This window comes from Caretta caretta, chromosome 10 (genome assembly GCF_965140235.1).
Source record: "Caretta caretta isolate rCarCar2 chromosome 10, rCarCar1.hap1, whole genome shotgun sequence".
NCBI lineage: Eukaryota > Metazoa > Chordata > Testudines > Cheloniidae > Caretta > Caretta caretta.
In genome coordinates, this window is record NC_134215.1 from 49,350,607 (window position 1) to 49,375,686 (window position 25,080).

The window sequence follows — 25,080 nt, forward strand, 5'->3', positions numbered from 1 at the left end:
GTGTTCCCATTAAACAATAATCAATTCCCCAGCAAGGAAAAGGAAAGTTAATGGTACCCGTTTCTCCTCAGGAGGCAGCTTACTCCACTCATTGCCCAGCATCCTGGTGATCTCTGGGAAAGGGACTTCAGGCATCTTTGCTCGAAGCTGCTCCCTACGCTCATTCATGAATCGCACATACCCTGTGAGGGGGGATTTCGGGGCATTGCTGTCCCTAAGGGGTTTCTTCCTCTTTCTCCCTTTGGACCAGCCTCCTCGTTTAGTTCTTTGCTGCAAAATGAAACAGAAGAAAATTCAGACTGAATGGGGAAAAAAAAAATCAAATACATAATTTTACCCCTGGAAGGAACAAATATTCACGTCTCAAACATTTTAATAAAGTGCATGTGGCTGCAATATAAGCTTCTTCACTTATCTTCTCTGTAAAGTTCAAACTTCACTTTAGTCTAATCGTGATCTTCTTGTAAACAAAGCCAGACAAATGAGCCTCATCATCAGAAATTATTTTGTAACATCACTGCAGGTCCATGGGACAATAAGATGGTATCTTCATCATCCCAGTATGATTCTCTAGCTGTAGGACTGTGAGTTGAGACCAGCGCCAACACACTGAGATCGTACAACTGAACGACACTAAAACGTTTATTTAGGAATATAACACACACTGTAATGGAACTTATCTTCTTCACTGTCCTACCTCCAGCAGTGACACATACTAGTTACTTCAGAAGGAGGGGGGTGGGAAAACTAACTAACAAACAAAACCAGTGTAGTTGGACAATTGTGCTATATTATGCCATGGGATATTTCTTCCTGACCACAGCCTATAATCATTTTATGCCATGAAGCATGAGGAGTAAATGCTCATGAAATTGTCATCCTAGCTAATATAACTGCAGATGTTATTCTTATTCTAAATGGAAGTGTCTAATCTTTCTGGAAATTTACAAAGCTATTTGCCTCAGTATCTTATTGTAGAAAGTTCCACATGTTATCTATCATACTGTATATTAACTAATATTTAATCTGTTGCATTAGGATATTATGTTTCCCAGTCTTCTTGTATCATGGAATAATGTAAACAAATAATGTAAATAACGTAAATAATGTAGAAATACCACTGGGCCTTCCCTCCCATGCTCACTGTTGTTATGGACATCATTATAAATTACTTTGAACTTTTAAAACTCCTTTCATCAGAAATTTGAAGAGCTTTACAGAAGCAGTTGAGTATTGTCCCTAGTCTACCGGTGGAGAAACTCTGAAGCAGGGCAGTTAAATGATTTGCTTGAGGATTTGCTTGAGTTCTCTGAACTCCATGTTTCTGTAATAATCTCTGGACAATGCTATCTTCTTATGCTGTATACTGCTATCATGTAGCCCTTCTTTTATTCTTTTAATCTCTCCTGGAATGGAAGTTTCCCCTCCTTGAGGCTTCTTATTACTTTGATTGCCTTTCTTTGGTATTTCACTACTTCTGTTGTAGTTTTTTTGAGATGAGGTCATCAAAACTGAATATAGCTTTCAAGGGTGGACATAGAATCTGTCTGTGTAAAAGCACTTTGAGATCAGACATTTGCTTCAGTTCTTCAACTTTCTAAATCAGTGGTTCCCAAACTTTTCGGCATCATGCCCCCATTTTAATTTTCGTGAAACCCTCTGCCCCCCACCTCTCCTTTACCATCATCCAACCCTCCCTGATCCTTGTCCCCTGACCACCCCCTCCCGGGACTTGCCGCCCCAACCACCCCCCAACAGGACCCTACTCCCTATCCAACCTCCCCCTGCTCCTTGTCCCCTGACCGCCCCCTCCCGGGACCCCAACCCTTATCCAACTCCCCCTGCTCCTTGTCCCCTGACTGCCCTGACCCCTATCCACACCCCCACTCCTGACAGGCCCCCCGAGACTCCCACGCCTATCCAACCCCCCCGCTCTCTGTCTCCTGACCACCCCGCCCAGAACCTCCTGCCCATTATCCAACCTCCCCCTCCCCGCCCCCTTATCAGGCTGCTCTGAATGGCAGGACTGGCTTATTGGAAAGCCTGGGAGGTGGACGGGTGCAAGCCATGCTGCCCGCATGGCGGCATAACTACAGGGAAAGGCGGACAGGGGGCTGGGGGCTAGCCTCCCCAGCTGGGAGCTTCAAGGGCCGGGCAGCCTCGCGCCCCCTTGGAATTTCTTCACGCCCCCCCGGTTTGGGAACCAATGTTCTAAATCATCAATATCAGTAAAGATTGGTTTCAGAGTAACAGCCGTGTTAGTCTGTATTCGCAAAAAGAAAAGGAGTACTTGTGGCACCTTAGAGACTAACCAATTTATTTGAGCATGAGCTTTCGTGAATCACGAAAGCTCATGCTCAAATAAATTGGTTAGTCTCTAAGGTGCCACATGTACTCCTTTTCTTATCAGTAAAGATGATACACAACTCCAGTCTAAAAAGCATTAGCAACACTTATACCTTTCATTAGAGTATCTCAAAACATTTATAGAGGTGGATAAGTGTGATTCTCCCCATATTACGGATACGGAAATTGAAGCACAGAGAGGTTGTGAATTGTCCAAGGTCACAAAGTAAATCAGGGAAAGAACTGGGAATAGCACTCTGGTCTGAGTCTCGGTCCCCTACTCAAATCATTAGATTGTACTATTTCCCCAGAGAAAGGAAAGAAGGAAAGGTAGGCAAACCACTGAAATAGTGATCTTGGTTTGCTAAACTAAGGAGTGCCACAGACATCACTCTTGGAGGGTCTGCCTGCTATGTTTTCCTGACTATAGGAAAGTGATTGTGCAACAGAGGAGAAATAGCTATAGAAAGTAAAGATATGAAAAAAGCCTCCTGGATATGGTGGATGGATGAAAACTGGTAACTGACAAGAAAAAACTTGACTGGATAAAGTGACGGATGGGGAGGAGAGCCCATGCTTTGCTCTCTCAATCAATAAGTCGTTTGTGTTAACTACATTATTTCAGCTCACCTCTTCTTCAAGTCTCTGCTCGCTGCTTTCAGCTGTATTAGAAGACTCATTTTGCAGCAACTGAACTTGTGACAAGTCCTCCACAAAGTCTGGGTTGTTCACAGACTGCGAAGCTCCTCCACTGTGTGACCCCTCAGAGTGGGCTAACCTGGAAAATCAAGTTGTGTGAGAAAGCGCAGGCATTATCACAGTAATCTACTTCCCCTCTGCTCCTCTGAACTGTGCAATGATGTTGCAATTATCATGCAACTTTGAGGCCAGACAAAAGGTGAGACATTACAAAAACAGCAACTCAGACAGCTGTATGTTCCATCTGGCTATGTGATTTCCAGGCCACTGTCTACAGCAGTTACCAGGGATTTAGATAAAGCTCCCCTAGGTCCTGATGGAGACAAAACAGTCCTAAGAAAACTAACTTTTGGAGGAACTTGTGCTTACACAAGTCAAACACAAACAAAACTAAACACTATCTGCTTCAAAGAATAATCAAACATGCAGTCATATGAAGGAAAGTTGGGAGCAGGAATGAAAACACATGAACCCTGCAGCTCTGTTCAGGGGAACACCAGCAGAATGACAAAAAAGGTACAGAGTAGAGAGTCTTATCTTCATCCTCTTCCAAGTGATTGCACCTTCTTGTATGCATTTCCTATAGCCCTGTATAAGTGTTCTGTGCCATTGGGGTTCCATGGGATTTGGGATGGAACTCTTTGCAGTACTGTCTCCTGTTGACACACCTGGATATCTGAAGCAGACTCCAGTATCATTAGTTCCCACTAGGCCCCTGAATGGCTGTTATTCTTCAGTCAAGAGATGATGAAGATGGCATTTCAGTCAATGGCTGCACCCTGCAGGAATCAGGCTGCTTGTGGTATGGAGGCCAACAGTGCAGCTATATGGAGGTATATGATCTATGTGGATCCCCAGATATCTGCATGGATCTTGGGGACTTGCTGATTTAGGGCAACAATCCACTGGTCATTCTAACCACTGTTCTTAATGAAATCATTCATAGATCTGAACAATTTTGAGATCTGCTCCCTGTGAATATTCAAAGCTATAGCTGCTTAGTCAATGGACAAAAAAATTTTTATTACTTTTTTCTCCCGTTAGCGACGTAGAGCTAACATAACTACAACAAAGCAAGATTAATTCTTATTCTGGTTTGTGCAACATCAGACATGTACAGAGAGCTGCACACCTCTACAGCACCTTATTCTGAAATACATATTAGTTGGGCCAGGTTTACTGATAATGATACACAACCGAGAAACAGACAGGCTTGACTTTCAGATCTCAGGTTGAGATTACAGAGCCAGCAGTTAGAAAAAACAAAAACAAAACAAAACAAAACATGGTTTATTATCATTAAGCATACAGAGAGAGAGAGAGAGAAAGAGAGAGAACACCTATAGAACCCCACAGTGATATTTTCAGTCACTTTTCAGATTTTAACCCACTTTAGGCATCACAATCTTCCAATATACTAACAAATACAGAGTAGGAAAAATTTCAAGTGTGGTGCATGGACTTTCAATGAAAGGTGATGAAAGATCATTCCCTTAATCCCTCCTAACAGCATGTCAAGATTCCTACATGCACCACACTTCGTGTCAGCAAATTTTGAGGCCCAGAGATGTGGGGCCAAGTTCGGACCTGGTATAAGCAGGTGTCTCTAATGTTTAATTACATAGAATTGTACCTGCTTATGCTAGATGTGAATTTTCCCCTTGGAGGTCTAAAGAATAGAAAAGAAACCTGTTAAAGCACAACCATGCTTAAAAAAAAAAAAAGTATTCCTGAAAAAGAATCTAATCTTTTGTCGTTGAGTACTTAAGCCAGGGCCACTGCTTTATAGCCTGTGCAAATAAGGACAATTTGCTTGATAGATAGGAAGAGTATTAATTTATCAGTTCTGTTCTTGGACATCAAGAATGTATCTTTAACAGAAATTCAGTGGTGCCACTGGAGCACAATAAAGAAAACAATCACCATATCTGCAGACCCGCTCTAGAAGGCTGTTCTTGGAAAGCAAGATTTTACAAATACCAGAAGAGTACATGTGAAAGAGAAAATTAATGGCGCTCAATCAGTCTAGTAGCAAGAGTGTACAATCAGTTTCCACGGTATGCATCCGATGAAGTGAGCTGTAGCTCACGAAAGCTCATGCTCAAATAAATTGGTTAGTCTCTAAGGTGCCACAAGTACTCCTTTTCTTTTTGCGAATACAGACTAACACGGCTGTTACTCTGAAACCTTTCTCTGGAGAGTCTGCAAAGAGACAATATCTGTGAGCTGAATTTAGAGCAGCAGTTGCTTACCCAGTTGTGGGCATATCACTGCTCTCCTTTGAGCCATCATCATCTGCAAACAGTGGGGGTAGAGATGAGCCAGCCATCAGGTTCTCCATACCTCTGTGAAGAAGAAAGTTGAAGCAAAATTAACATTTGAATTACTTCTCACAAGTGTCCTGCCCATTTAATGATCTGTCTTTGCAAGTATTACTTAACTGCCAGTTCTTAAAAGCAACACAACACATCAGCCTCAATTTAATCCTGCACCCTGGTTAATCTTTTGAATTATTTGGACCTAAAAGATTTGATTGTGTGACATGAAGCTACCAATTTATATTACTGGGTTATCCCAGGTTGGTCCCATCAATCAGGTATTTATAATCAGAACTGAAGATTGTTGGCATCTTAGTGGGAAATAACATTCTGCCTACCTACCTAAATCCTCCTTGCAGTTTCAATTTGAGTTGGTGTTTTCACTTCCTCTCCTGACTCCTGTACTTTCACAATGTATTGTTATGCAATATTTGTTGCATTGTGGAGGAATAACTTCATGAATACAAGCTTATTTCATACCCACCCCTAGCAGAACATATATAAGATCACTGAAAAAGAAATCGCTACAATTATCAGAAAAAGTTTCACCTGATGGAAAGAGAAAAATTCCATTCCTACCCTTAGAGTACGCCTACACTGCAGAGTTACCAGGGCTCTTACGCTGGTTTTGCCCCAACCCCACCCACAAAAATTTCTCACCCACATACAGAGGTGCTTTCACAGTAATCTGTTTCCCCTCTGCTCCTCTGTTGGGTGCCCCTGGGGGTGGGTGTAGATTGGAGCCCAGGTGCTGTTTTTACTCAGATGAGTAACCCACCCACTTTGCAATGAAGTCATAAGCAAAAATCTGATACTCTGATAGTATTCTAATAGTCCTCCAGTGCCTTCCCACAATTCTCCCCATGTGCCCAGAAAGACAGACAAGTTCTCCAACAATTCAATAGGAAAGAATCATAAAGCTGGTCACCTTACTGCAGTACAAAGAACCAAGGAATATGCCCCAGAAGTCCTAGCAACACACATGGTGGAATGCAGCACTAGTGAGGACATTAAAAAACTGAGGAGTACTTGTGGCAACTCAGAGACTAACACATTTATTTGGGCATAAGCTTTATTTAGGCTATTTATGCCCAAATAAATGTGTTAGTCTCTAAGGTGCCACAAGTACTCCTCAGTTTTTTTTGCTGATACAGACTAACACGGCTGCTACTCTGAAACCAAGTAAGGACATAGTGACTTGGCTAAAGTTTTGCAGTGTGGCTGTTCAGACCCAGGCGCTCAGACCTGGGTGCTGATCACCTGGGTTAACTCTGCAATGAAGACAAACCCACAGAATCCCCACATTGGAGCGAGACAAGTGAGAGACTCAGATCCAGGCTAAGTCTCACATTTAAACACTCTGGCTATTTTACAGCTTTTTAAAAGGGTATCTTGATGGTCAAGGACAACAAGAAAAGACCTGAAAAATTCCCAAGCTCTACAGTAACTGACTTAGTAAGGCAATATTATTTAAAAAAGAGGGGCAGCAGGATGCAAGGTTCACTACCAAACAGGTGCTTGAAGGAACAGTTACAATCAGTGTGGAAAAGTTGGATTATTTTGAATGCTAAGAAGGCCATTTGTTGCGCATATACTGATCCTGCATCTTGGCAACAAATCCAGCAAATCCTGCATCTTGGCAGACTAGATGATCCTTGCAGTCCCTTCTAACCCTATGATTCCTTTAAGTAAGTATTCAGTTAATTCCCTAATCAGCAGATCAATGTAAGTTCTAGGTGAAATGGACACTTCAAATCAATCTAATTTCCACCTGGAATGGAAATTATGCTTTTAAGATTTCCACACAAAAATTCTGTGTATATATAGTATATGTTTCAGAGTAACAGCCGTGTTAGTCTGTATTCGCAAAAAGAAAAGGAGTACTTGTAGCACCTTAGAGACTAACCAATATGTAAGGGTAGAAGGTGGTGGGAGGGAAGTAAAGGCGTCAGTACCTTCTCTCTATTTCCTATCCTGTGTTTTTCTACCTCTGGAAATCCATTTTATTTCCTCCTTTCTTGACTGTGTCCTTCCTAATGATCTCAATAAGGGATTGGAGTGAGGGACCCTCTTCTTTTGAATGTAACTAAAAATACAAAGTTTGGGTTTCTAGCTAATATAAACCTGTTATGGGAAAAGGCAAGTGCATCTTATTCATGTAAGAGAAAGAGGCTCAATCAGGAAGGCAGAAGTCCAATATTGGTTCCTACTATTATGGGAATTCTTTATATCAAACACCATTCTTAAGTGTGAAAATCTCCCATATAAAAAAGAAAAAATGACTGCAGTAAAGATCTGAAAGCCCCTAAAATACGAAATGCTTAGGATACATTGGTGGAGTAAAGTGAAGCATTTTAATCCTGAATGAAATGAACAGAGGGTCTGAATTCTCCTTTCACCTGAGGAGATGATCCATCCAAATCAAGGTTGGGGTTCTTAAATGAAGCACTGTGAGACATCTGATGAAGTGAGCTGTAGCTCACGAAAGCTCATGCTCAAATAAATTGGTTAGTCTCTAAGGTGCCACAAGTACTCCTTTTCTTTTTGTGAATACAGACTAACACGGCTGTTCCTCTGAAACCTGTGAGACAGTGCAAGCAGAGGTGGATTTACAGTAAATCACAGGGTGCCCTGGCATGGGGCCCCCACAATGACAGGGGGCCCCAGGGCCAGGCAGCTGCGGGGGCAGAAGCTTGGTCCTGCCGGCTCCTGCTGCAGGCGCTGCACCACCAGCAGCCAAGCCCCTCCCTGCCCCGCCTCCTTCCCCCCCCCCCCCCGATTGTGCGTTCCCATCCCTCCAAGCACTTCCCCCATTGCCAAACAGCTGTTTGCCCGCACTCAGATCACTCCGGGAGGGAGGGGGAGGAGCGGGCCACAGACTGATGGGGGGGGGGGGAGGCGGAGAAGAGGTGAGGGTGGAGCCTTGGAGAAGGGGGTGGAATTGGGGCAGGGAGCAGCAAAAGCAGAGCCCCATGCTCTCCCCCTACACATACCCTCCCCAGCCCCCTGCCGTGAGCCGCTCAGGCCAGGGGGCTGGGGGCACCCCCAAGACCCCAGCCCACACCCCCTGCCCTGACTCCTGCACCCCCTCACACACCCTGCTCTCCCTGACTGCTGCACCCCAACACCCCCTGCCTCCTGACTCCTCCACCCCCCTACCCCTAGCCCCTTCCCTCCCTGACTCCTGCACCCCCCCACCCTCCCCACATCCCCACCTGCACCCCTCACACCAAATGGGAGCTGCCCCAGGTAAGCGCTCCACGCCCCTGCCCCAGCCCTGAGTCCCCTCCCACACCCTAACTCCTGGCCAGACCCTGCACCCAAACCCCAAGTCTGCTCCTGCACCTGAACTTTCTCCCAGACCCTGCACCCCCAGCCCCCTCCTGCACCCTAAGTCCTAGGCAGATCCCACATCCCAATTTTTTTTACATTTTTTCTTTATAAAGCGCTCTTATCCAAAGCACTTTACAATAGTTAGCTAACAGTACAAACAATATTCGGAAAGATCATTAAGTGGTCCACCGAGACCCTCCGCAATTTTCAAGTGGTCTGTGGAAAAATAAGTTAGACTACAAAAACAATCAAGTTTCAGAGGAAGGTACCTCACTTTATTTTCATTTACTTCCTATTACTTATAGGAGGAAGAGGAAGAAAAAAGAATGAAAAACAGAGGTAGGGGGGAGATAAGAGAGAATGTTCTTTTTCTTGGCTGGGTCCCAGGGAGGGGCCCCAAAAATGAAGCTGAGCAGAGGGCCCCACTAACTCTAAATCCACCACTGAATGCAACAGCCAATTAAATTGGAGACTGAATTCTTCTTTGATCCCTTTGGTGAGTTGGTTAAGCACAGTAGCTAAATGTAATCCTGGCCCTACACCATGTACTAGATGCTCTGAATGGAGCAAGTTAATAAACTATAATGAAGAAGTTTTGCTTTGTGTTACATACAGCTATTAAGCTTGCAACCTCCTTCAGTGCTGTCAATCTTATCTTAGATGAGCCCTGAAATCATCTAATAGAAAAGAGTATTTAGAAAACTAGAGCAAACTTTGCACATAAATATTTTAAAATTATATATATGAAAAAGTTGTGTATGTCTTCTTTGAAGCACAGAAAGCACTCTGTGTTTTGCAGACGGTCTCTCCAACAGCTTTCCCAGAGGTCAAGGGCCTCTTCAGAATCCCAGCCTCAACAATCAGGTGGCACTCACCAATCCACACATGCCTTGAGATACTATATACTGTCTTCTGGTGTACAAACCATCACAAAGTGCTTTTCTGTCCATCATGCCCAGCATGACCCTTCTGACTGGGTTACTCTCTATATCTGGACCCAGTCAGCAGCATCAGAGCTTCAGCTTGCTTTCAATCTGTGGGGAATCAGCCGGACATCAAACTTAACAACATACAAGCAGACCACATAAACACAGGAAGCTAGCAGAACACACACTTCTTTCTTCTTTAAAGTTTGTTATAGTTAACCCATATGGTTTTGATACTAATTCCTTCAGTCAGTGTACAGGCAGGCCCCAAAGAAAGAAAAAGGTCAAATACTAGTGAATATGCAACAGCTTCTAAACTGTTTCAATAGACAGGAAAAAAAATGCAGTTCCCAACACAATGGCTGAAAAGAGATGAGAATCTGCATAGGATGGTAGGTCAGGGGTGATTTGTCAGCATTGGGGCTTTCGAGCCATTTCCTGCCATTAGCCCTTCAGTTGTGGTCTCTGTGCCCGAAAGCATTCAAGCCCTCAGCCCCCGTGTTATGGTCAGTCAGCCTCAAAGTGGCAGAGCAGCAAGACTCATTTAAAAAATGTAAAAAATTATATTTTGGGAGGGCGAAGTTATTGTATCTAGGGGAACAATGTGGGGACAAACTGACAAGGGGGGGGGGGAGGGAAGAGAGAGAAGGGAATCTAATAGTCTAGTCACAGACCTATCTGTCCTGTGACAATACTTGTACAGCTTTGCAAGTGTGAATTCTGACCAAAGCATTTATTTACACGATTAAAGTCATACCACTGTGTCTGAGGTATGAACACAGATTTAAAACAACACTGTCAGCTTCTTGGAGTTTTTTTTATGGCCTACTGTTTGACTGAAAAAACAATATAAAGGACATTACTATAGTTAGCTCCACAAGAACCCACTTAAACTCAGCTTCACTTCTTTATAGCCTTGACTACCCCAGAGACATTTTTAAAAAATTTCCCACTATTGCTAACACTGTTTCAGCTCCACCTGAATTATCAGTGTTCAGAGCCCCATTGGAGGGATACTACTGCCATTTTAAGCACAATATTGATTAGAGCTGCCCTGGGCTACAGTAAACAATGTGATGCTTAAAAAGCCACCTGAATATCAATGATAGGTCTCTCAACATCACCAACACTGTTGAAACTGAGCCAGTATAAGCAATAGTGAGACATTTTTGAAAAACATTTCACTACTACATGCAGGAAATGCCATGGTACCTCTTCCACCAATTTCTAGGATGTACATTTGCGTCCGTCATGGACAGAAGAACAGTCCTACAGATATTAGTAAAGAGTAGAGTTGCCAACTCTGACTGAAGCTATTCTGGGAGACTGTTTTTCCCAACATGACATAATGTCATTTTCTTAAAATAGCCTATTAAAATCTTCTGGATTGCTTTTAATAGTCACTGGGAGATGGATGCCGATTCCAGGAGACTCCAGGACAATCCTGGAGGGTTCGCACCCTACTAAAGAGGCTTCTCTTAATAGGTGTATCACCTATTACAGGTTTCAGAGGAACAGCCGTGTTAGTCTGTATTCGTAAAAAGAAAAGGAGTACTTTGGTGTGTTACCAGGAGATGGAGTTGAATGGGAGAGAAACAGAATTGTGTATGAGAGTAGTAAGGGGAGGGAAGCTAGCGATGGGGAAGAGGAAGGTCCCTTTCACACCCAACAACATAAAAGAATAAATGTAGAGTCTTTTTCTGTCACTGGAGAAGTAAACTCTTGGCATTTTGTGGTGCTGCAGTCCTCCATCTACCCAACACGTCACTTACAGCTACTAAGTGTTGTGCCATCCATGTGTGGGGCTTTATGCAAGTTATTTGATGGGTCAATTTGCAGGTTTTTAAAATAATTTGCATAGAACCATAAGCTTCAGTTCACGATAAACATAGTAGCCTTCCCTGAGCAGTGTGAGGGTAGGACTTGGAGTTGCAAAACTTGTCAGCTATGGCTGGGATGGATGGGATCTGGATGGTGTCTGTGGCCACCATTTAGATGGATGATGAGTATCTGAGGAGGTGGGGAGCATGGACCAGTAATGGGGCCCTCACTTTCTGTCCCTGCCACTATCCCCTCTGCTTGTCGCTGCTGGTGTTGTCACCTGTTCTTCCAGTTGCTTCGGTCCAGCAGGAGCAGAAGCAAGATAAGAGGCAAAAAGGCCTCCAGGTTGCCTGCTTAGCAAGTACAATTGCAAACCATTCCTTCAACCCAGTCGGCTACAGGAAATCTCCACTGTGCTCCAGGAATGTATGAAAGAGCTGCCAGTCGTGTGAACCTTTGCAGCTGTAGCCACAAAGCCTTGCCAACATTGTGGTCTCATTTTACTAACCCTCTTCCCCAGAAAGTTGCTCTTTTAAACTTCCCTCTGTGTGTTTGACCTGGATTGGCTAGTAGTTAAGCCAGTTAGTTAGAATTTTCCATATCTGTTCAGCCAGACACTGGGGGTCAAAAGCCACCACCATGACAGTTAATGAGCTGCTTGTGCTCTTGTTACTATGGGTAGTAAAGAGCCACCAAAGGCACCCTGCAGTGCAGGTAACCACACTACAATTTTTAACCAATGTTGTAACCAGTTAGTGGCATGGTAAGCTCCAAACGTGGTTTGTTGCCATATTCTGCATGGTCAATACTTGGTTAACGAATGTAGCAGCTGTGATAAATGAAGGGAGGTCGTAGCTCCCTTTTATGGACACCCAGACAGACAGTTAGCTATTAAACTCCTGTTAGTAGCTGTTCTCTACTTGCTTTACCTGTAAATGGTTTAAAGTCCATAGGTAAAAGGAAGGGAATGGGCACCTGACCAAAAGAGCCAATGGGAAGGCTAGAACTTTTTAATTAGGAAAAAGCTTCCCCTTTGTCTGTCTGTGTTGTTCTCCCGGAGAGACAGATGGGCTGGAACTATGCTGTAAAAAGCTTTGGGCCAGGTATGAAAAATCACCAGATCATACCTAGAAACTACTCATTTGAAACCCCAGATATGTAAGTAAATCAGGAAATGTCTAGGAAGACGTGGTTAGGTTTATCTCTTATTTCTTTATGGCTTGTGGACTCCTCTGTGCTAACCCTAGGTGCTTTTGTTTTGCTGATAGCTTCTTGAGGTCCAGCTTAAAGGTTATCTTGATGCTTAATCCTTGTAATTTTTTTTTTAAAATCTAGCAAAAAACCTAAGTTCAAGATGTATTTTCTTTCTTTTTGTTTTTAATAAAATTTACCTTTTTTAAGAACAGGATTGGATTTTTGTGTCCCTAAGAGGTTTGTGCATATGTTGTTTAATTAGCTGGTGGCAACAGCTGATTTCCTTTGTTTTCTTTCTCAGCTCTTCCCCAGGGGGTGGGGGAGGGCTTGAAGGTACCCCACAGGAAGGAATTCCCAAGTGCGCCATCCTGGGTTCTCAAACAGGTTTTTGTACTCGGCTGTTGGCAGCATCTACCCATCCAAGGTCAGAGAAAAGCTGTAACCTTGGAAGTTTAATACAAGCCTGGAGTGGCCAGTATTAATTTTTAGAATCTTTGAGGGCCCCCACCTTCTGCACTCAAAGTGCCAGACTGGGGAATCAGCCTTCACAGCAGCTAATAGTGTTCCACCCTTACTAGCATCCTGTGTTGTTAGCACATGGTCATCTTCCTTTGAAGAGTTCAGCCTACCTATTTATTGCAGAGCAGATGGTCCCTCCCATCCCCTAGCATGCCTACATACACAAACTGGCCAATTTTGCTTCCCCAGTTCTCCGGGCAGATGGAGATTTCAAGACACATTGCCACCATGTGCTGATGCCACCACTCTGTATACATATCCCCTTGCATTCTATCCACTGTGAAGGCTATGGGATAACTACTTGGATTTTCCCAGAATGCACTGTTAAGTGAAATGGTAGATGTGAATGCACAAGCAGTGTCAGCTGTGATGTACAAAGGCTGCAGTGTAAACACAACTCAAAACAGTGTTTGTTGTAAACTGGGACAGATGAGGGAGTATCAGGAACAAGTTACAAAACCACCACAGTACTTGCAGCGTGGATAGGGCTTCTATGTTTAAAGATTAGTGTGCACACTGAACAAAAGCAATACAATAGAAAATGCACACAAAATGTAACTGAGAATATTGTCAACTCATTTGAAATTTTGTTTTTTAAATCCTTGGGAGAAGTTAAACGTCCACCTATGCAACAACAACAGCTTTTACATACATGCGTTTTCCTTTCTCTCCCCCAAAACACTACTTCTAGAATTAAAATTGGAAGTAATGTTGGCACCTGAAAAAACCCAGACTTTGCATTTTTAATCTGAATGCAGACAAAAATACTTTCCCTTCTTATTGGGCTATTTAGCAAGTTTTACATTGTTTGTGTTACTTTGAAAAAAATTTACTCCACCAGCTACTTTGATATCCCTGCAGTAGCCAGAACTTTGCATTTGCTATGGCGGATTATGTCTCAGAAAGACCAGCTGGGCCCTCTGCCATAAATCTTTCCAACTATCCAAAACAGACCCTCCAGATCTTTTTCCATGACCCCACTCTTAGATATTATTTTTCACCACCACTTCCCCTCTATACCCAGATTTTTCCCCTACAGCAACTCTCAACCCAGAGAATGGCCCCTCACTTGAGACTGTGTTGGACTACATTTATATCTAATTCACTCCCAGCTCTATACTCACATTACACATTTTTTATCCCAATTGGTTTAAAAAAAAAACAAAAACACAAAATCCTGTATCTGTTGGAAAAATATCAGTAGTGCAACAGTGGCCTCATCTCTGTTCTGAAGTATGCTATTTTACTTCCATATGTTAAATATCTGATGTTTAGTATCCCCTTTACTATCCCTAAATGTATGGCAATTTATGTTGCATTCTGAGCAGAGAATTATTGTATAATGGAGTAGCAAAGGGCTAGGTCTATTACTGTTGAGCTTTGGGAAGCTATACAGAAAAATGTTAGTGCCACCTTGAGTTCTTTCTGTCTGAAATTGTTCAGAATAAGACACTAAATTACATCTCAATCACACTCTGCTGCCCGTGTCCTGTGGATTAGTCAACAGACTAATCATTTTCAATTCTGCAATAAACACCCTTTCAGGCAGACACACCGGCTCAACAGGGGAGACATCTGCACTTTTCTGAAGCAGTAAGACCCCTGACAGATAGGATTCAAGCCCTAGGGAAAGGAGATGTTTTCACTGTCTTCGTCCCTTGAGGTACCCCAAGGGAAGAGTTTTAATTGGTGGTCAGGACAAGGTGGAGAACAATGGAAAGATGAGATATGGACAGAACTGTAGTGTTATGCAGAGTCTTAGAATTAGAACAATGGTATAGCTGCCACATTCCTGGTTGTGCCAGGATAGTACAAGGTATTGAACACCCATCCTGTGACACCAGAATCCCAGCCAATATCCTCAGATTGAGGCAGCTGGTAGGCTCTTTGCTGTGTCCCAAAGGTGGTCCAGCCACCCCACCCATTGCTGCAGGACTGGCTTTCACCATAATCCAGAACCACTAATTCTTTAACTGGGCAGGAAAAGTGAGACAAGGAGCACAATGGCCTAGGTGCTGCTAGCTGTTTTCTAGAAGAGGAGGGAGGAGAGCAGATATTTATTTAGAGAATTGTGTGCGTGGGAGTGTGGGGATTGATTGATTTGAGAGGAAGTAGCTGTTTTGGAAAGACATTTAATTGATGTATATGGATTAGTTATCTAAGAATTAGTTTTAAAATGCCTAGAAGCCACAGAATAAGAGTCAAAATCCAGCAGGGTGGATTTGTACTTTCATCGTTCCAAGATACATCAGTTGAGAATCATGCAGTTTACTATATGGAGTCTTCTGAACAAAAGCTTTAAGAGTGTAGTCTAGTCTTTACTGCATTGGTACTAATGTCCACTTTTTACAAAGTGGAGATCATGATGGCAGGTTGGCTTGGCCAAACCTGAGTGGTGCTGTGACCCCCCGTGCCATGTCATAACACCACTCACTCAAAATTGGGCCAGCCGCCCCTCCATCATGATTTGATCAAGTGGCACTGTGATCCAGTGTGGCAAGTCCCAATTCCCCAAGCTGCACCCTATCACATAGAACAGGAAATGCCACTGCAGGGTGAGTGTAGGAACAAGCTCACTCTCCAACCCAGGCCCCTCCATTCCACACTGGGCAGGGAGAAGTGTATGTTTGCCTGTTTTTGCCCCCTTGCTTTCACGATTTGTGTGTGTGCACCAGTGAACCCATGCGAAAGCTGCTCCTGCTTATATGTCTACATTTCATGTGCAATAACAATAATCATGTGCACAAATCCCCTAGGCAGCCTCAAATCCTCAATTTAGTTGGAGAATGGTCCCTTTCAACATTTTTACCTTAGCAATCATACAAGGAGTTTGAACTTTATGCAAGAGGAGACAGGAAGATAGTTAAGGGTCTTTATTATGGAGGGGAGGGAGTAAGGAAGGCAAACAGGGTGAAATGGCAGGAATAGAAAACGTTAGCTAGTCAGAGTTGGCCATAGTGAAGAGAGTTACAGTGAAGATGTGGAGCTGTGTTGAAATGGGAAAGGGACTTATTCCGTAATTATTTAGAGTAAGTTGTTAAAAATTTTAATCCAAACAGCTCTTAAAGCTGTCTTCAGTGTGACCCTGACAGTATTATCACTGCAGTATACCAAAACAAATGTGTGGTGTTCGTGTTTAAGTAGCCCATAGTACATTTCATAACATATGCTGTATACTCTCCCAAGGCTCCAAAGAGCTGAATTCCAGTTGTTTTGAATATTTTTTATTCTCTACCTCCCAAACCCCATCTCGGACTGTATTTCTTACTAGGGAAGAGAGGAAGAAGCCTTGTGGCTTTCAAGGTGCTACAGCATTCCTGGTAGTTTTGTATTTAAAACACTTAGCCAGGCATTTGTACTTCACATTCACCAAGAACTTTACAATCATGTATATAACTTTTTGACATTGTTACTGAATAAAGGAGGGAAGAACTAACTGCATCTGCCAATCCTGTGAACGTCAGAGAGCTGCTGTCTCGCTTGATGGACAGGATGAAAAGGGAGAGAGATGAAGAATAAAGGAAATGAATGGCCCTCAAGAGACAGAGTTCAGCTATATTTTCCTGCTTCCTTTCTCTTTACTCTGTCTTTGTCTCAGCATTAATTGTTGTAATGGCAGTCCGTAGTTTGAATAAAAGAAGGTTCTCTAATAAAAATCTGGAAAGATCACCTACTTAGAGAAAAGAATGGAAGCTTTAATAAGTTGTGCTTAGGTACAATGAAAATCACTATATGATCCAAATTCTGATCTAGAATAAACTGCAGCGAGTCACCCCAGTGTAGTAGAGGTGAGAGTCTGGAGAGGAGGTGAGAGTGAATGATGGCATGAACTGCATGGGATGACTGACTTTTCCACCACAGCAGTATTGTGGTATTTTGTTTCATAGACTCATAGTTCCACCATTCCTATGAGGCAGTAACATACAGCTTCAGGCCAAATGATAATTTTTTAAAGCAGATTTTTCTAGGTCTGTTTAGTACGAAACTCTTAAGTCATTGGATATATCTATTTGAAGTAAATAAACATTAAATCGGTTAGAGCCAATTTGTCTACAAGTAAGTAAAAATTATTTAATTTAAAGACAGGAGTGCAGCCAGGTCTTAGAGTGCAGCCAACCACACTAATCCATCCAGCAGACAATCTGGATAGAGCACACTATATATCCCTTTTTATGAATAAATGGAGATAGAACCTGCAAGTGAGAAAATATGTCCAATGCCAGGACTAAATGTCTCAGTGGCATTAGCCAGGATCTGTTGCTGTTGCCTAAGGCTAGGTGTGGGATAGGAAAAAAAAACAAACAAACAATACCATGGCCTCATATGTTCATTGACTCAAAATCATACTCAATACATCAAAGAAAAACATAATCTGAGCAAGCAAGAGCCCCCAGTGCAAGAAAAAGATGACTCATTTTAATTAGAAGACTAAGTTCAAATATGAAATTGCCTTATTGTTGGAAATTAAACTCTCCGCCTGTGAACACAGCTGAACACCACAAATGAACATTAGGTATCGCTTTGCCAGATCTGACCTCAAAAGCCCTTTTGGTGGATATAAGGTTGCCGACTTCCTAATCGCACAAAACCGAATACCCTTGCCCCGCCCCCCCCCCCCCCCCCAAGGCCTCACTGCTGCCCTCCCTTCTCTGAGGCCCCATCCCTGCCCCCACTTCTCTGAGGCTCTGCCCCCCACTCACTCTATCCCCCCTCCCTCTGTCGCTCACTCTCCCCCATCTTCACTCACTTGTTCATTTTCACTAGGCTGGGGCAGGGGGTTGGGGTGTTGGAGGAGGTGAGTGTCCAGCTGGGGGTGCAGGTTCCAGAGTGGGGCCAGAAATGAGGGGTACAAGGTGCAGGAAGTGGCTCTAGGCTGGGGCCGAGGGGTTTGAAGTTCGGGAGGGGGTTCCGAGCTGGGGCAAGGGTTTGGGCTCTGGGCAGGAGTTTGGGTGCTGGAAGGGGGCTCAGGGTTGGGGCAGGGAGTTGGGGCGCTGGAGGAGGTTCGAGGTGTGGGGTTCCAGGAGGCGCTTACCTCAGGTGGCTCCTGGGAAACGACCAGCATGGCCCTCTGGCTCCTAGGTGGAGGTGTGGCCAGGGGGTCTACATGCTGCCCCCACCCACAGGCGCCTCCCCCGCAGTTCCCGTTGGCCATGGTTCCTGGTCAATGGGAGCTTCGGAGCCAGCACTCGGGGTGGGGGCAGCGCGCGGAGCCCCATGGCTGCCCCTCCTGCCTAGGAGCCGGAGGGACATGCCGGCTGCTTCCTGGGAGCTGTGCGGAGCCAGGTAGGAAGCCTGCCAGCCCCGCACCAACGGGACTTTTAACATCCCAGTCAGTGGTGCTAACCAGAGCCGCCAGGGTCCCTTTTCAACCAGGTGTTCTGGTCGAAAACCGAACACTTGGCAACCCTAGGTGGATAGAGAGGAATTTCCTTCCACACTTTCTGTCTCTGAAGTGTCTTTTCTCTGTCCTTGCCAGACCAACCAGCTCTCAAAGGCACTGCACAGAAGAGAATGGGTAAAGAAAGATGCTCTTCTCTCTGAGGAGAGCACAGTGCACTTGAGTTTATAAGTAAATCAAAACTACAGACATTTCACAACATAAAAAACAAAGTAAACTGTAAATGAAAATCAAAGGATCTTTATTTCAGCACAGACAAAGCAGAAATATCATGATTCCCTCTGCCAGCATTTTCTATTAAGTTATAATAGAAAGCAAGCAGAAGTAAACAGGTATATTTCCAATTGAACCACTCTGCTCTGATCCAAATGAGAAAATGCAGACTCCTCTACAAGTAACATATTGCTCCAATTTGATGGAGGAAAAGCAGGTTGACCAGCATACTTGACTGTATATACTATTTGATTTGTTAATACACAGCACTTTAGAGAGAAATCCTAAGGATTCTAGAAGATCAGCAAGAAAGCCTATACAAGTGAAGGTCCCTTTGCCCAACCCTAACAATGAATGTAGCAATAAGAGTAGTTATTGCTGCTGGCCAAGAAGATCATACCAAAGCACACAGAGATCAAAACCAGGACCTTTCTGAAAAAAACAAATCCCAGAAGAGGCTCTAACAGTGTGTTTCGAAGTAGCTTGACTGCAGGATGAGAAGGGGGGAAATGTAAACCTTAGAGTTCTACAGTTAGGGCTTGTCTACACTATGCAGTTTTTAGCGACAAGGCTGTGTCGACACAGCCTTGTCGCTAAAAGTCAGCGAGTGTGAACACTCTTTTGCGGTATTTTGTTGGCACTTTTGCAGGCACTTTCCAGCCCCGTGAGCGGCATAAGCTTTGTTGGCAGGAGAGCGCTCCTCCCGACAAAGTCGCAAACTTTTGTCTTTCGCCTTTTTTTTTTTTTTTTAAAAGTACCCCAAAAGACAAAAGTTTTGGAGACAACTGTGCAGTGTAGACATACCCTTAGTTATTTGGTTCCCTGCATGAAACTCAAACAATGCTATTAATACTCAGGCCTTCAGTAACAATTGCTAATTAAACATCTATAGAATGTTTGAAATGGATTTCTAAAGTTTTCAGATCCACAGATTCCTACTCCCATTTATAAATTTATTCTGTGATTATAGAATGTGCCCTAACATCTCAGGGATGTACAAAATCTAACACTATATATTGTTTTTTCCCATTTCTCTGTCACACTAAAAAAGCCACAGAGGATATTCCCCAAAACAAAACACAGTTCCTCACTCAGCTTTCCCATTTCAGACCTGTCAGAGAGAAGATTTAGCACCTTGTCCTAAAGGTCAATAAAGTCAAGTTCTTTCAGACCAATGCGGGGGGGGCAGAGGGGGGGGGGAGAGCAAAGTCCAGAGTTGAAAACCATCCATTGATAATGCCCTGATATCAACCCCCAGACACTTAAATTTAGTGACTATTAGCTGGCTGTTGACAGGAACCAAGATCTAGAAGACCTGGGTTCTGTTCTTGAGCCTGCCACTGACTTCCACTGTGACTGTAGGAATGTCATTTAACTTCTTCCTGCCCCAGTTTCCATTTAAAATGGGGATACTATTACTTATACACCTTTGCAAATACTTTCATTTGAGGATCTCTTATTACTAATTATTATCAGCATTCATGCCAGCTAACCATAAGTAGCACAATAGGAAAAGAGGTGATTTTGCAAATAACCTAAATCTAAGCCAAAAGCTAAGCATAATAAGCCTTTATGATATGTACTCACCTTTCTATCTCTGATTAGAAAAACATGCAAGTAATAGGAATGATTGTTATGGATCATTGTCAACACTTTGAATTATATCTGGAAGCAAGTGCAGTTTTCAAAGAATTGACAAAATATGTGAAGCAGTAACAGCTGCTTGAGACAGGGGGGCATCCACTTCTCCACCAGCTGTAGTTTTAAGTAGTCTTCAATGGTAGTCTCACATAAAGAAGATTACAGTAATGTAGCCTAAAAGTATCCAGTTACTTTGGTAAGGTCTAGTTCAAAATGACAAGGTCAAAACATCTAGCCACAAGACGACGAAAAAGGCATTCATGGGCCACCTAATATTCCTAGGTTGAAGAACTTCTCCAAATTGTGAGCATCTGAGATCAGGTCTACACTACAGACCTATATCAGTATAGGTCATTCAGGGGTGTGAAAAATCCATACCTTTGAGCAACTTAGTTATATCAGACTAACTCCGCATGTAGACAGCGCTATGTCAACAGGAGAGCTTCTCCTGTCGGCATAGGAGTGTCTTCACTTAAAACAGTGCATCAGTGCAGCTGTAGTGCTTAAGTGTTAGACAAAGAGTGGACCAAACTCTTCAATAACAGAGGCAAGAACCACATCTGCTATACATTCAATAGACTTCCTGATCAATTTCTAAAGGATTTTAGAAAAGCTCTACCACACCCTTCCAAAATTCTGCTTGTCATTAATCAGTCAATTTTTTTTAAACAGCTGAGTAAAACACTATTAGTTTGGGGAGGGGGTTAAATATCATCATGGTCAGGGAAAGCAGTAGATTTTGTGTTTGGCGTAGTATATTTTCACAATAATTTAGTAAAGCTATTGTAATTACACTCCTTTTCTACCAGATACCTGGATCAACCTGCCAAGTGGAAACTTCCTGCATAAAATTGTGAATTTCAGTCTTCCATGCATGCTTAAGAATTCAGATGTACACATTACTGGAGAATAAAAGAATATTGTGCTTATCCTTCACCAAATAGTTAAGATTTTTCAAGATTCACCAGGACTTGGATATTCCACTAAACAAAACCTCAAATAATACTTTACACTATTATTGAACCTTTCATCCAAGATACTAAATTGTTTTACAAACATTAATTAAGCCCTAAAATATCTCTATGAGATGGGGGAGGGAGGACAGTATCATCATTGCAGGAAACAGAGGAAGGAGATGTAAGTCATTTGCCTAAGGTCACACAGCAAGCCAGGTGTAGAGTCAGAGGGGAAAAAAAAATCCAGGTTTTCTACTCCTTTAGTGTAATGAAATCCAAAGTTAAATATATTAGTGCTATTGCCAAAATCATTTGCTTAAGTTTTTCTTTTATTAACTTGACTTCTGATTTCTTAGGAATTTCTCTTCGGAGTCAAATTTGACTCCTGTTCTAAACATGTGACCTTCTCTATTTTTAAATTGTATATTATCATATAAAAGAGAGATCTTAAATATTCTCCTGCAGCCACTCAGATTCTTTACTGAGTACAAAGGATCCTCATTTTGCTTTTTACAAAAATAAAACATCTTGATCACAAACAGATCTTTGTAAACTATGATTAATTTTGAGTTATCAGAGAAGTCACCTGATATTGTTAGTTCCCCAGCTGAATAAATGCACAGCCATTTTTAGTGAAATTTAGATTCAGTTTCTGTGAGCATTTGTGCCAGTAAGAGTCATTTCAATGCTTGTGGAATGCAAAAACAAAAGGCCATGGGCATAGCAATTTATTAAAAAATGTACATGAACAGTCTCTAAAGTTTTTTTTTATGCGGTTTGCCCAGTTCTAAACTTACCAGCATCATACAAGCGTAGCAAGGATTAATTAAATGTTTGCAAAGTGCTTTGGTGACTTGAAATGCTATGTAAGTTTTAGGAACAAACAACAGCAATTCAGAATGTTGGGGAATCCTGACTGGTTAATGAAGTAATGAGTTATACATCTGAAGAGAAAATAATTTAAAAAGAAACACACCTGCCCAGACTGAGAAGTTTAAAGTGCTTTTAAAATAATAATTTGTAGGTCTTTCCCCCCCATAAAGCTATACTCGGATTTCCACAAAAACTTCTGTGGCAGGAGTAAGCTCCCAACTCACTTGGATTCTATGAATGGAAACTCTTAATGGTGATAGCTGGAGAAGGCAGAAGGTGATTTCTCATACACATACCCATCAAGATAAGTCATTAGTGATCATTTTACCAAAGAGGGATGAATACTTTGGATGAGAGACCAGAGACTAGTATGTGAAAAAGCAATGGCGATGCAAAGGGTGATTCACCACTGGCTTCATGACCCAACATAAAAGCATCTCCTCTGACCACAAAAAGCAGCCAAGACAGCTTGTAACTAGATATTTTAATGCACTGGTATGGGTATCAGGGCAAAAGGTTAGAGGAAATGAAATGTGGGAAGAGTCAGATTCTCACACTAAGTAAGCTACTCATTCTATTAGATGTCAGAAACTATTCATCTTTAAGAAATAAGCAAAGCCAGTTTCCACATACATTCTTTTTTCTTGTGTCTACTGTTGCTCCTGTACTACTCCAACATAGCGAAAGCTACTGAGGGTGCTTGAGTCTATATTAACAAGACAGACAGATTTTGAGAGAGGTTAGGCATGCAATAACCACAATACAAGTGCAAGATGACTGTACAAAAATACATATTTCCTATGTACATGTGTATTTATCCTATCTGCATATACAGACCACTTATATTTGGTGTTAAATATGGATTTAGGAGCCTAATTTTAAGCATTCAGATTTGAACATTTTGGCCTATTAATTAGTAAAAATTCTAATAATACTTTGCACTTTTGTAGTACTCTCTATTTGACAATCTCAAGCCTACAAATAACAATGTATTAAGTCTCTATTTTAAACAGCTGTATGTATTATCCTTATTTTCCTCCACATGTGTGAAAAGGCAGAGGTGCAAAGTGACTTCTCTATGATCACACAGGAAGTTTGTGGCAGAGTTGGGAATGGAACCCAAATTTCTTAATATATAATCACAGGCTTTAAACACAAAACTATCCTTCATCCTTTTGATGTGAACACCTGCTCAAGTGCTAGAGTGAGGTCATCAACTCATTTCATACATATCACCTAACAGCCAGGGCTTTGTAACAAACTTTTGATCACTACCCTGTTTCAAGTGCATGGGACTGAAATAGTGATGATGACCTGGTGCAAGAGACATTACGCCATTCTTAGAGCAATTAATACAGAAAGAAGCTGGACCTAAAATAGTAAGACCCGTAACAAGAAAACTACTAACACTGTGATTTACAGAAACTTCTGCTAGAGTCTGGGAATATGGAAATGAGGAATTTGAGACCTTTGTATAGAAAAAAGATTAGGAAATAAATTTCACCCATAGTGGTCCAATAAGAGGGAGTCTGTTGTCTTGAGGGAAATTGTAGGTGTAGGCAAAGGTATGTAGATGAGCCTGGGATGTGGGGGAAGCCATCGGCACACAACTGTGTGTGTGTGTGTGTACGCGCGCATGCGCTCTCCAAGATTTCTTGGCTGTAGAATATTTGCCTAGGAATCTGTTTTTCCCTTCCTGACTTCCCGAGTTTCCCAAACAGGCAAAAAAACAAATTGTTACAACTCCAAGGCAGTTGGAGTCAACATCAAGTTGTAAAAATAGTAAGGATTCATTTTTTATTAAAAGAACTTTACCAGCAATAAGTAATTCGTTTATAGACTTCCTGAGGTGAAATCTGACCTTCTGATGAAAGAGGCTTGGTTTTCCAAGTCTTTATTGGCTCCCACCACAGCAGACTCCCACCCTGGAACTGTTTCCTGACCTTTGGAAAGGGTCATCCATATTTAACTGAAAGGAAAAAAAAAGTGCACTGCATTCTAATACTCTGTGGTAACATGTTTCAGAGTAACAGCCGTTTTAGTCTGTATTCGCAAAAAGAAAAGGAGTACTTGTGGCACCTTAGAGATGCATACTGTGCATCCAATGAAGTGAGCTGTAGCTCACAAAAGCTCATGCTCAAATAAATTGGTTAGTCTCTAAGGTGCCACAAGTACTCCTTTTCTTTTTGTGGTAACATGGTCTCTCTCTTTTAAAAATAAAATTGGTGAGTTCAGTCCACATTCAAAATGAACTTTTTCTTTCTCATGATAAAACATCCTTTAAAAATACCCTTGCTTGGTTATATCAAATCATTCACATTGATGAAAGGAAACTAGCTATCTCCCTTCTACTGCAGGATAATTGCAGCAGTTTGTGCTTATACAAGATGGGGGGGGTGTTTGGCTGGGGGGAGAACAGTATTAAAAAGCTGTAGAGAATTTTGTGTGACTCCTCTACCTAAATATTGCACCCAGATAATATATAGTATCCCTCACCCATAACCTCATGCCAAATATAAACTTTCCTGAGCCAATGCCCTGGAAAAATATGTACTTTTAAATTATGACCACCCCAATGTCCAAAGAGAGCAAGCACATTGGCTACTTGGGCATCTGTTCAAACAGGAAAAGGAGAGACTATTATTTGAATATATACTCAGCAGGGTCATTATTAAATTTCTGAAAAACCTCAAAACAAGAAAAATAAAGAACTGAATCAATTATTTAAATTACAAACACTTTTCTGTGTTGCAGAGGATTTATTTTTAGGGCTGTCGATTAATTGCAGTTAATTCATGCGATTAACTAAAAAAATTAATTGCGATAAAAAAATTGATCATGAT

The 25,080-nt window shown here is 42.2% G+C and overlaps 1 protein-coding gene across 5 annotated transcripts in view; it reads right to left on the bottom strand.

The window, feature by feature from the left end:
* Nucleotides 1-25,080, bottom strand: part of HMG20A (high mobility group 20A) — a 71,245-nt gene that overhangs the window by 24,585 nt on the left and 21,580 nt on the right. Inside the window, exons 1-5 of one of the 5 annotated variants that reach the window (XM_048866570.2) lie at nucleotides 24,099-24,197; nucleotides 22,871-22,943; nucleotides 5,298-5,390; nucleotides 2,977-3,124; nucleotides 58-270 (exon numbers count right to left, since the gene is read on the bottom strand). In XM_048866570.2, coding sequence (XP_048722527.1) covers nucleotides 58-270; nucleotides 2,977-3,124; nucleotides 5,298-5,386 — 450 coding nt within the window. In that variant the 5' untranslated portion in view covers nucleotides 5,387-5,390; nucleotides 22,871-22,943; nucleotides 24,099-24,197. Of the gene's footprint in view, nucleotides 1-57; nucleotides 271-2,976; nucleotides 3,125-5,297; nucleotides 5,391-22,870; nucleotides 22,944-24,052; nucleotides 24,207-25,080 lie in introns of those variants that run through there. The other 4 variants (XM_075132974.1, XM_048866567.2, XM_048866569.2 and 1 more) reach the window with 4 other exon arrangements.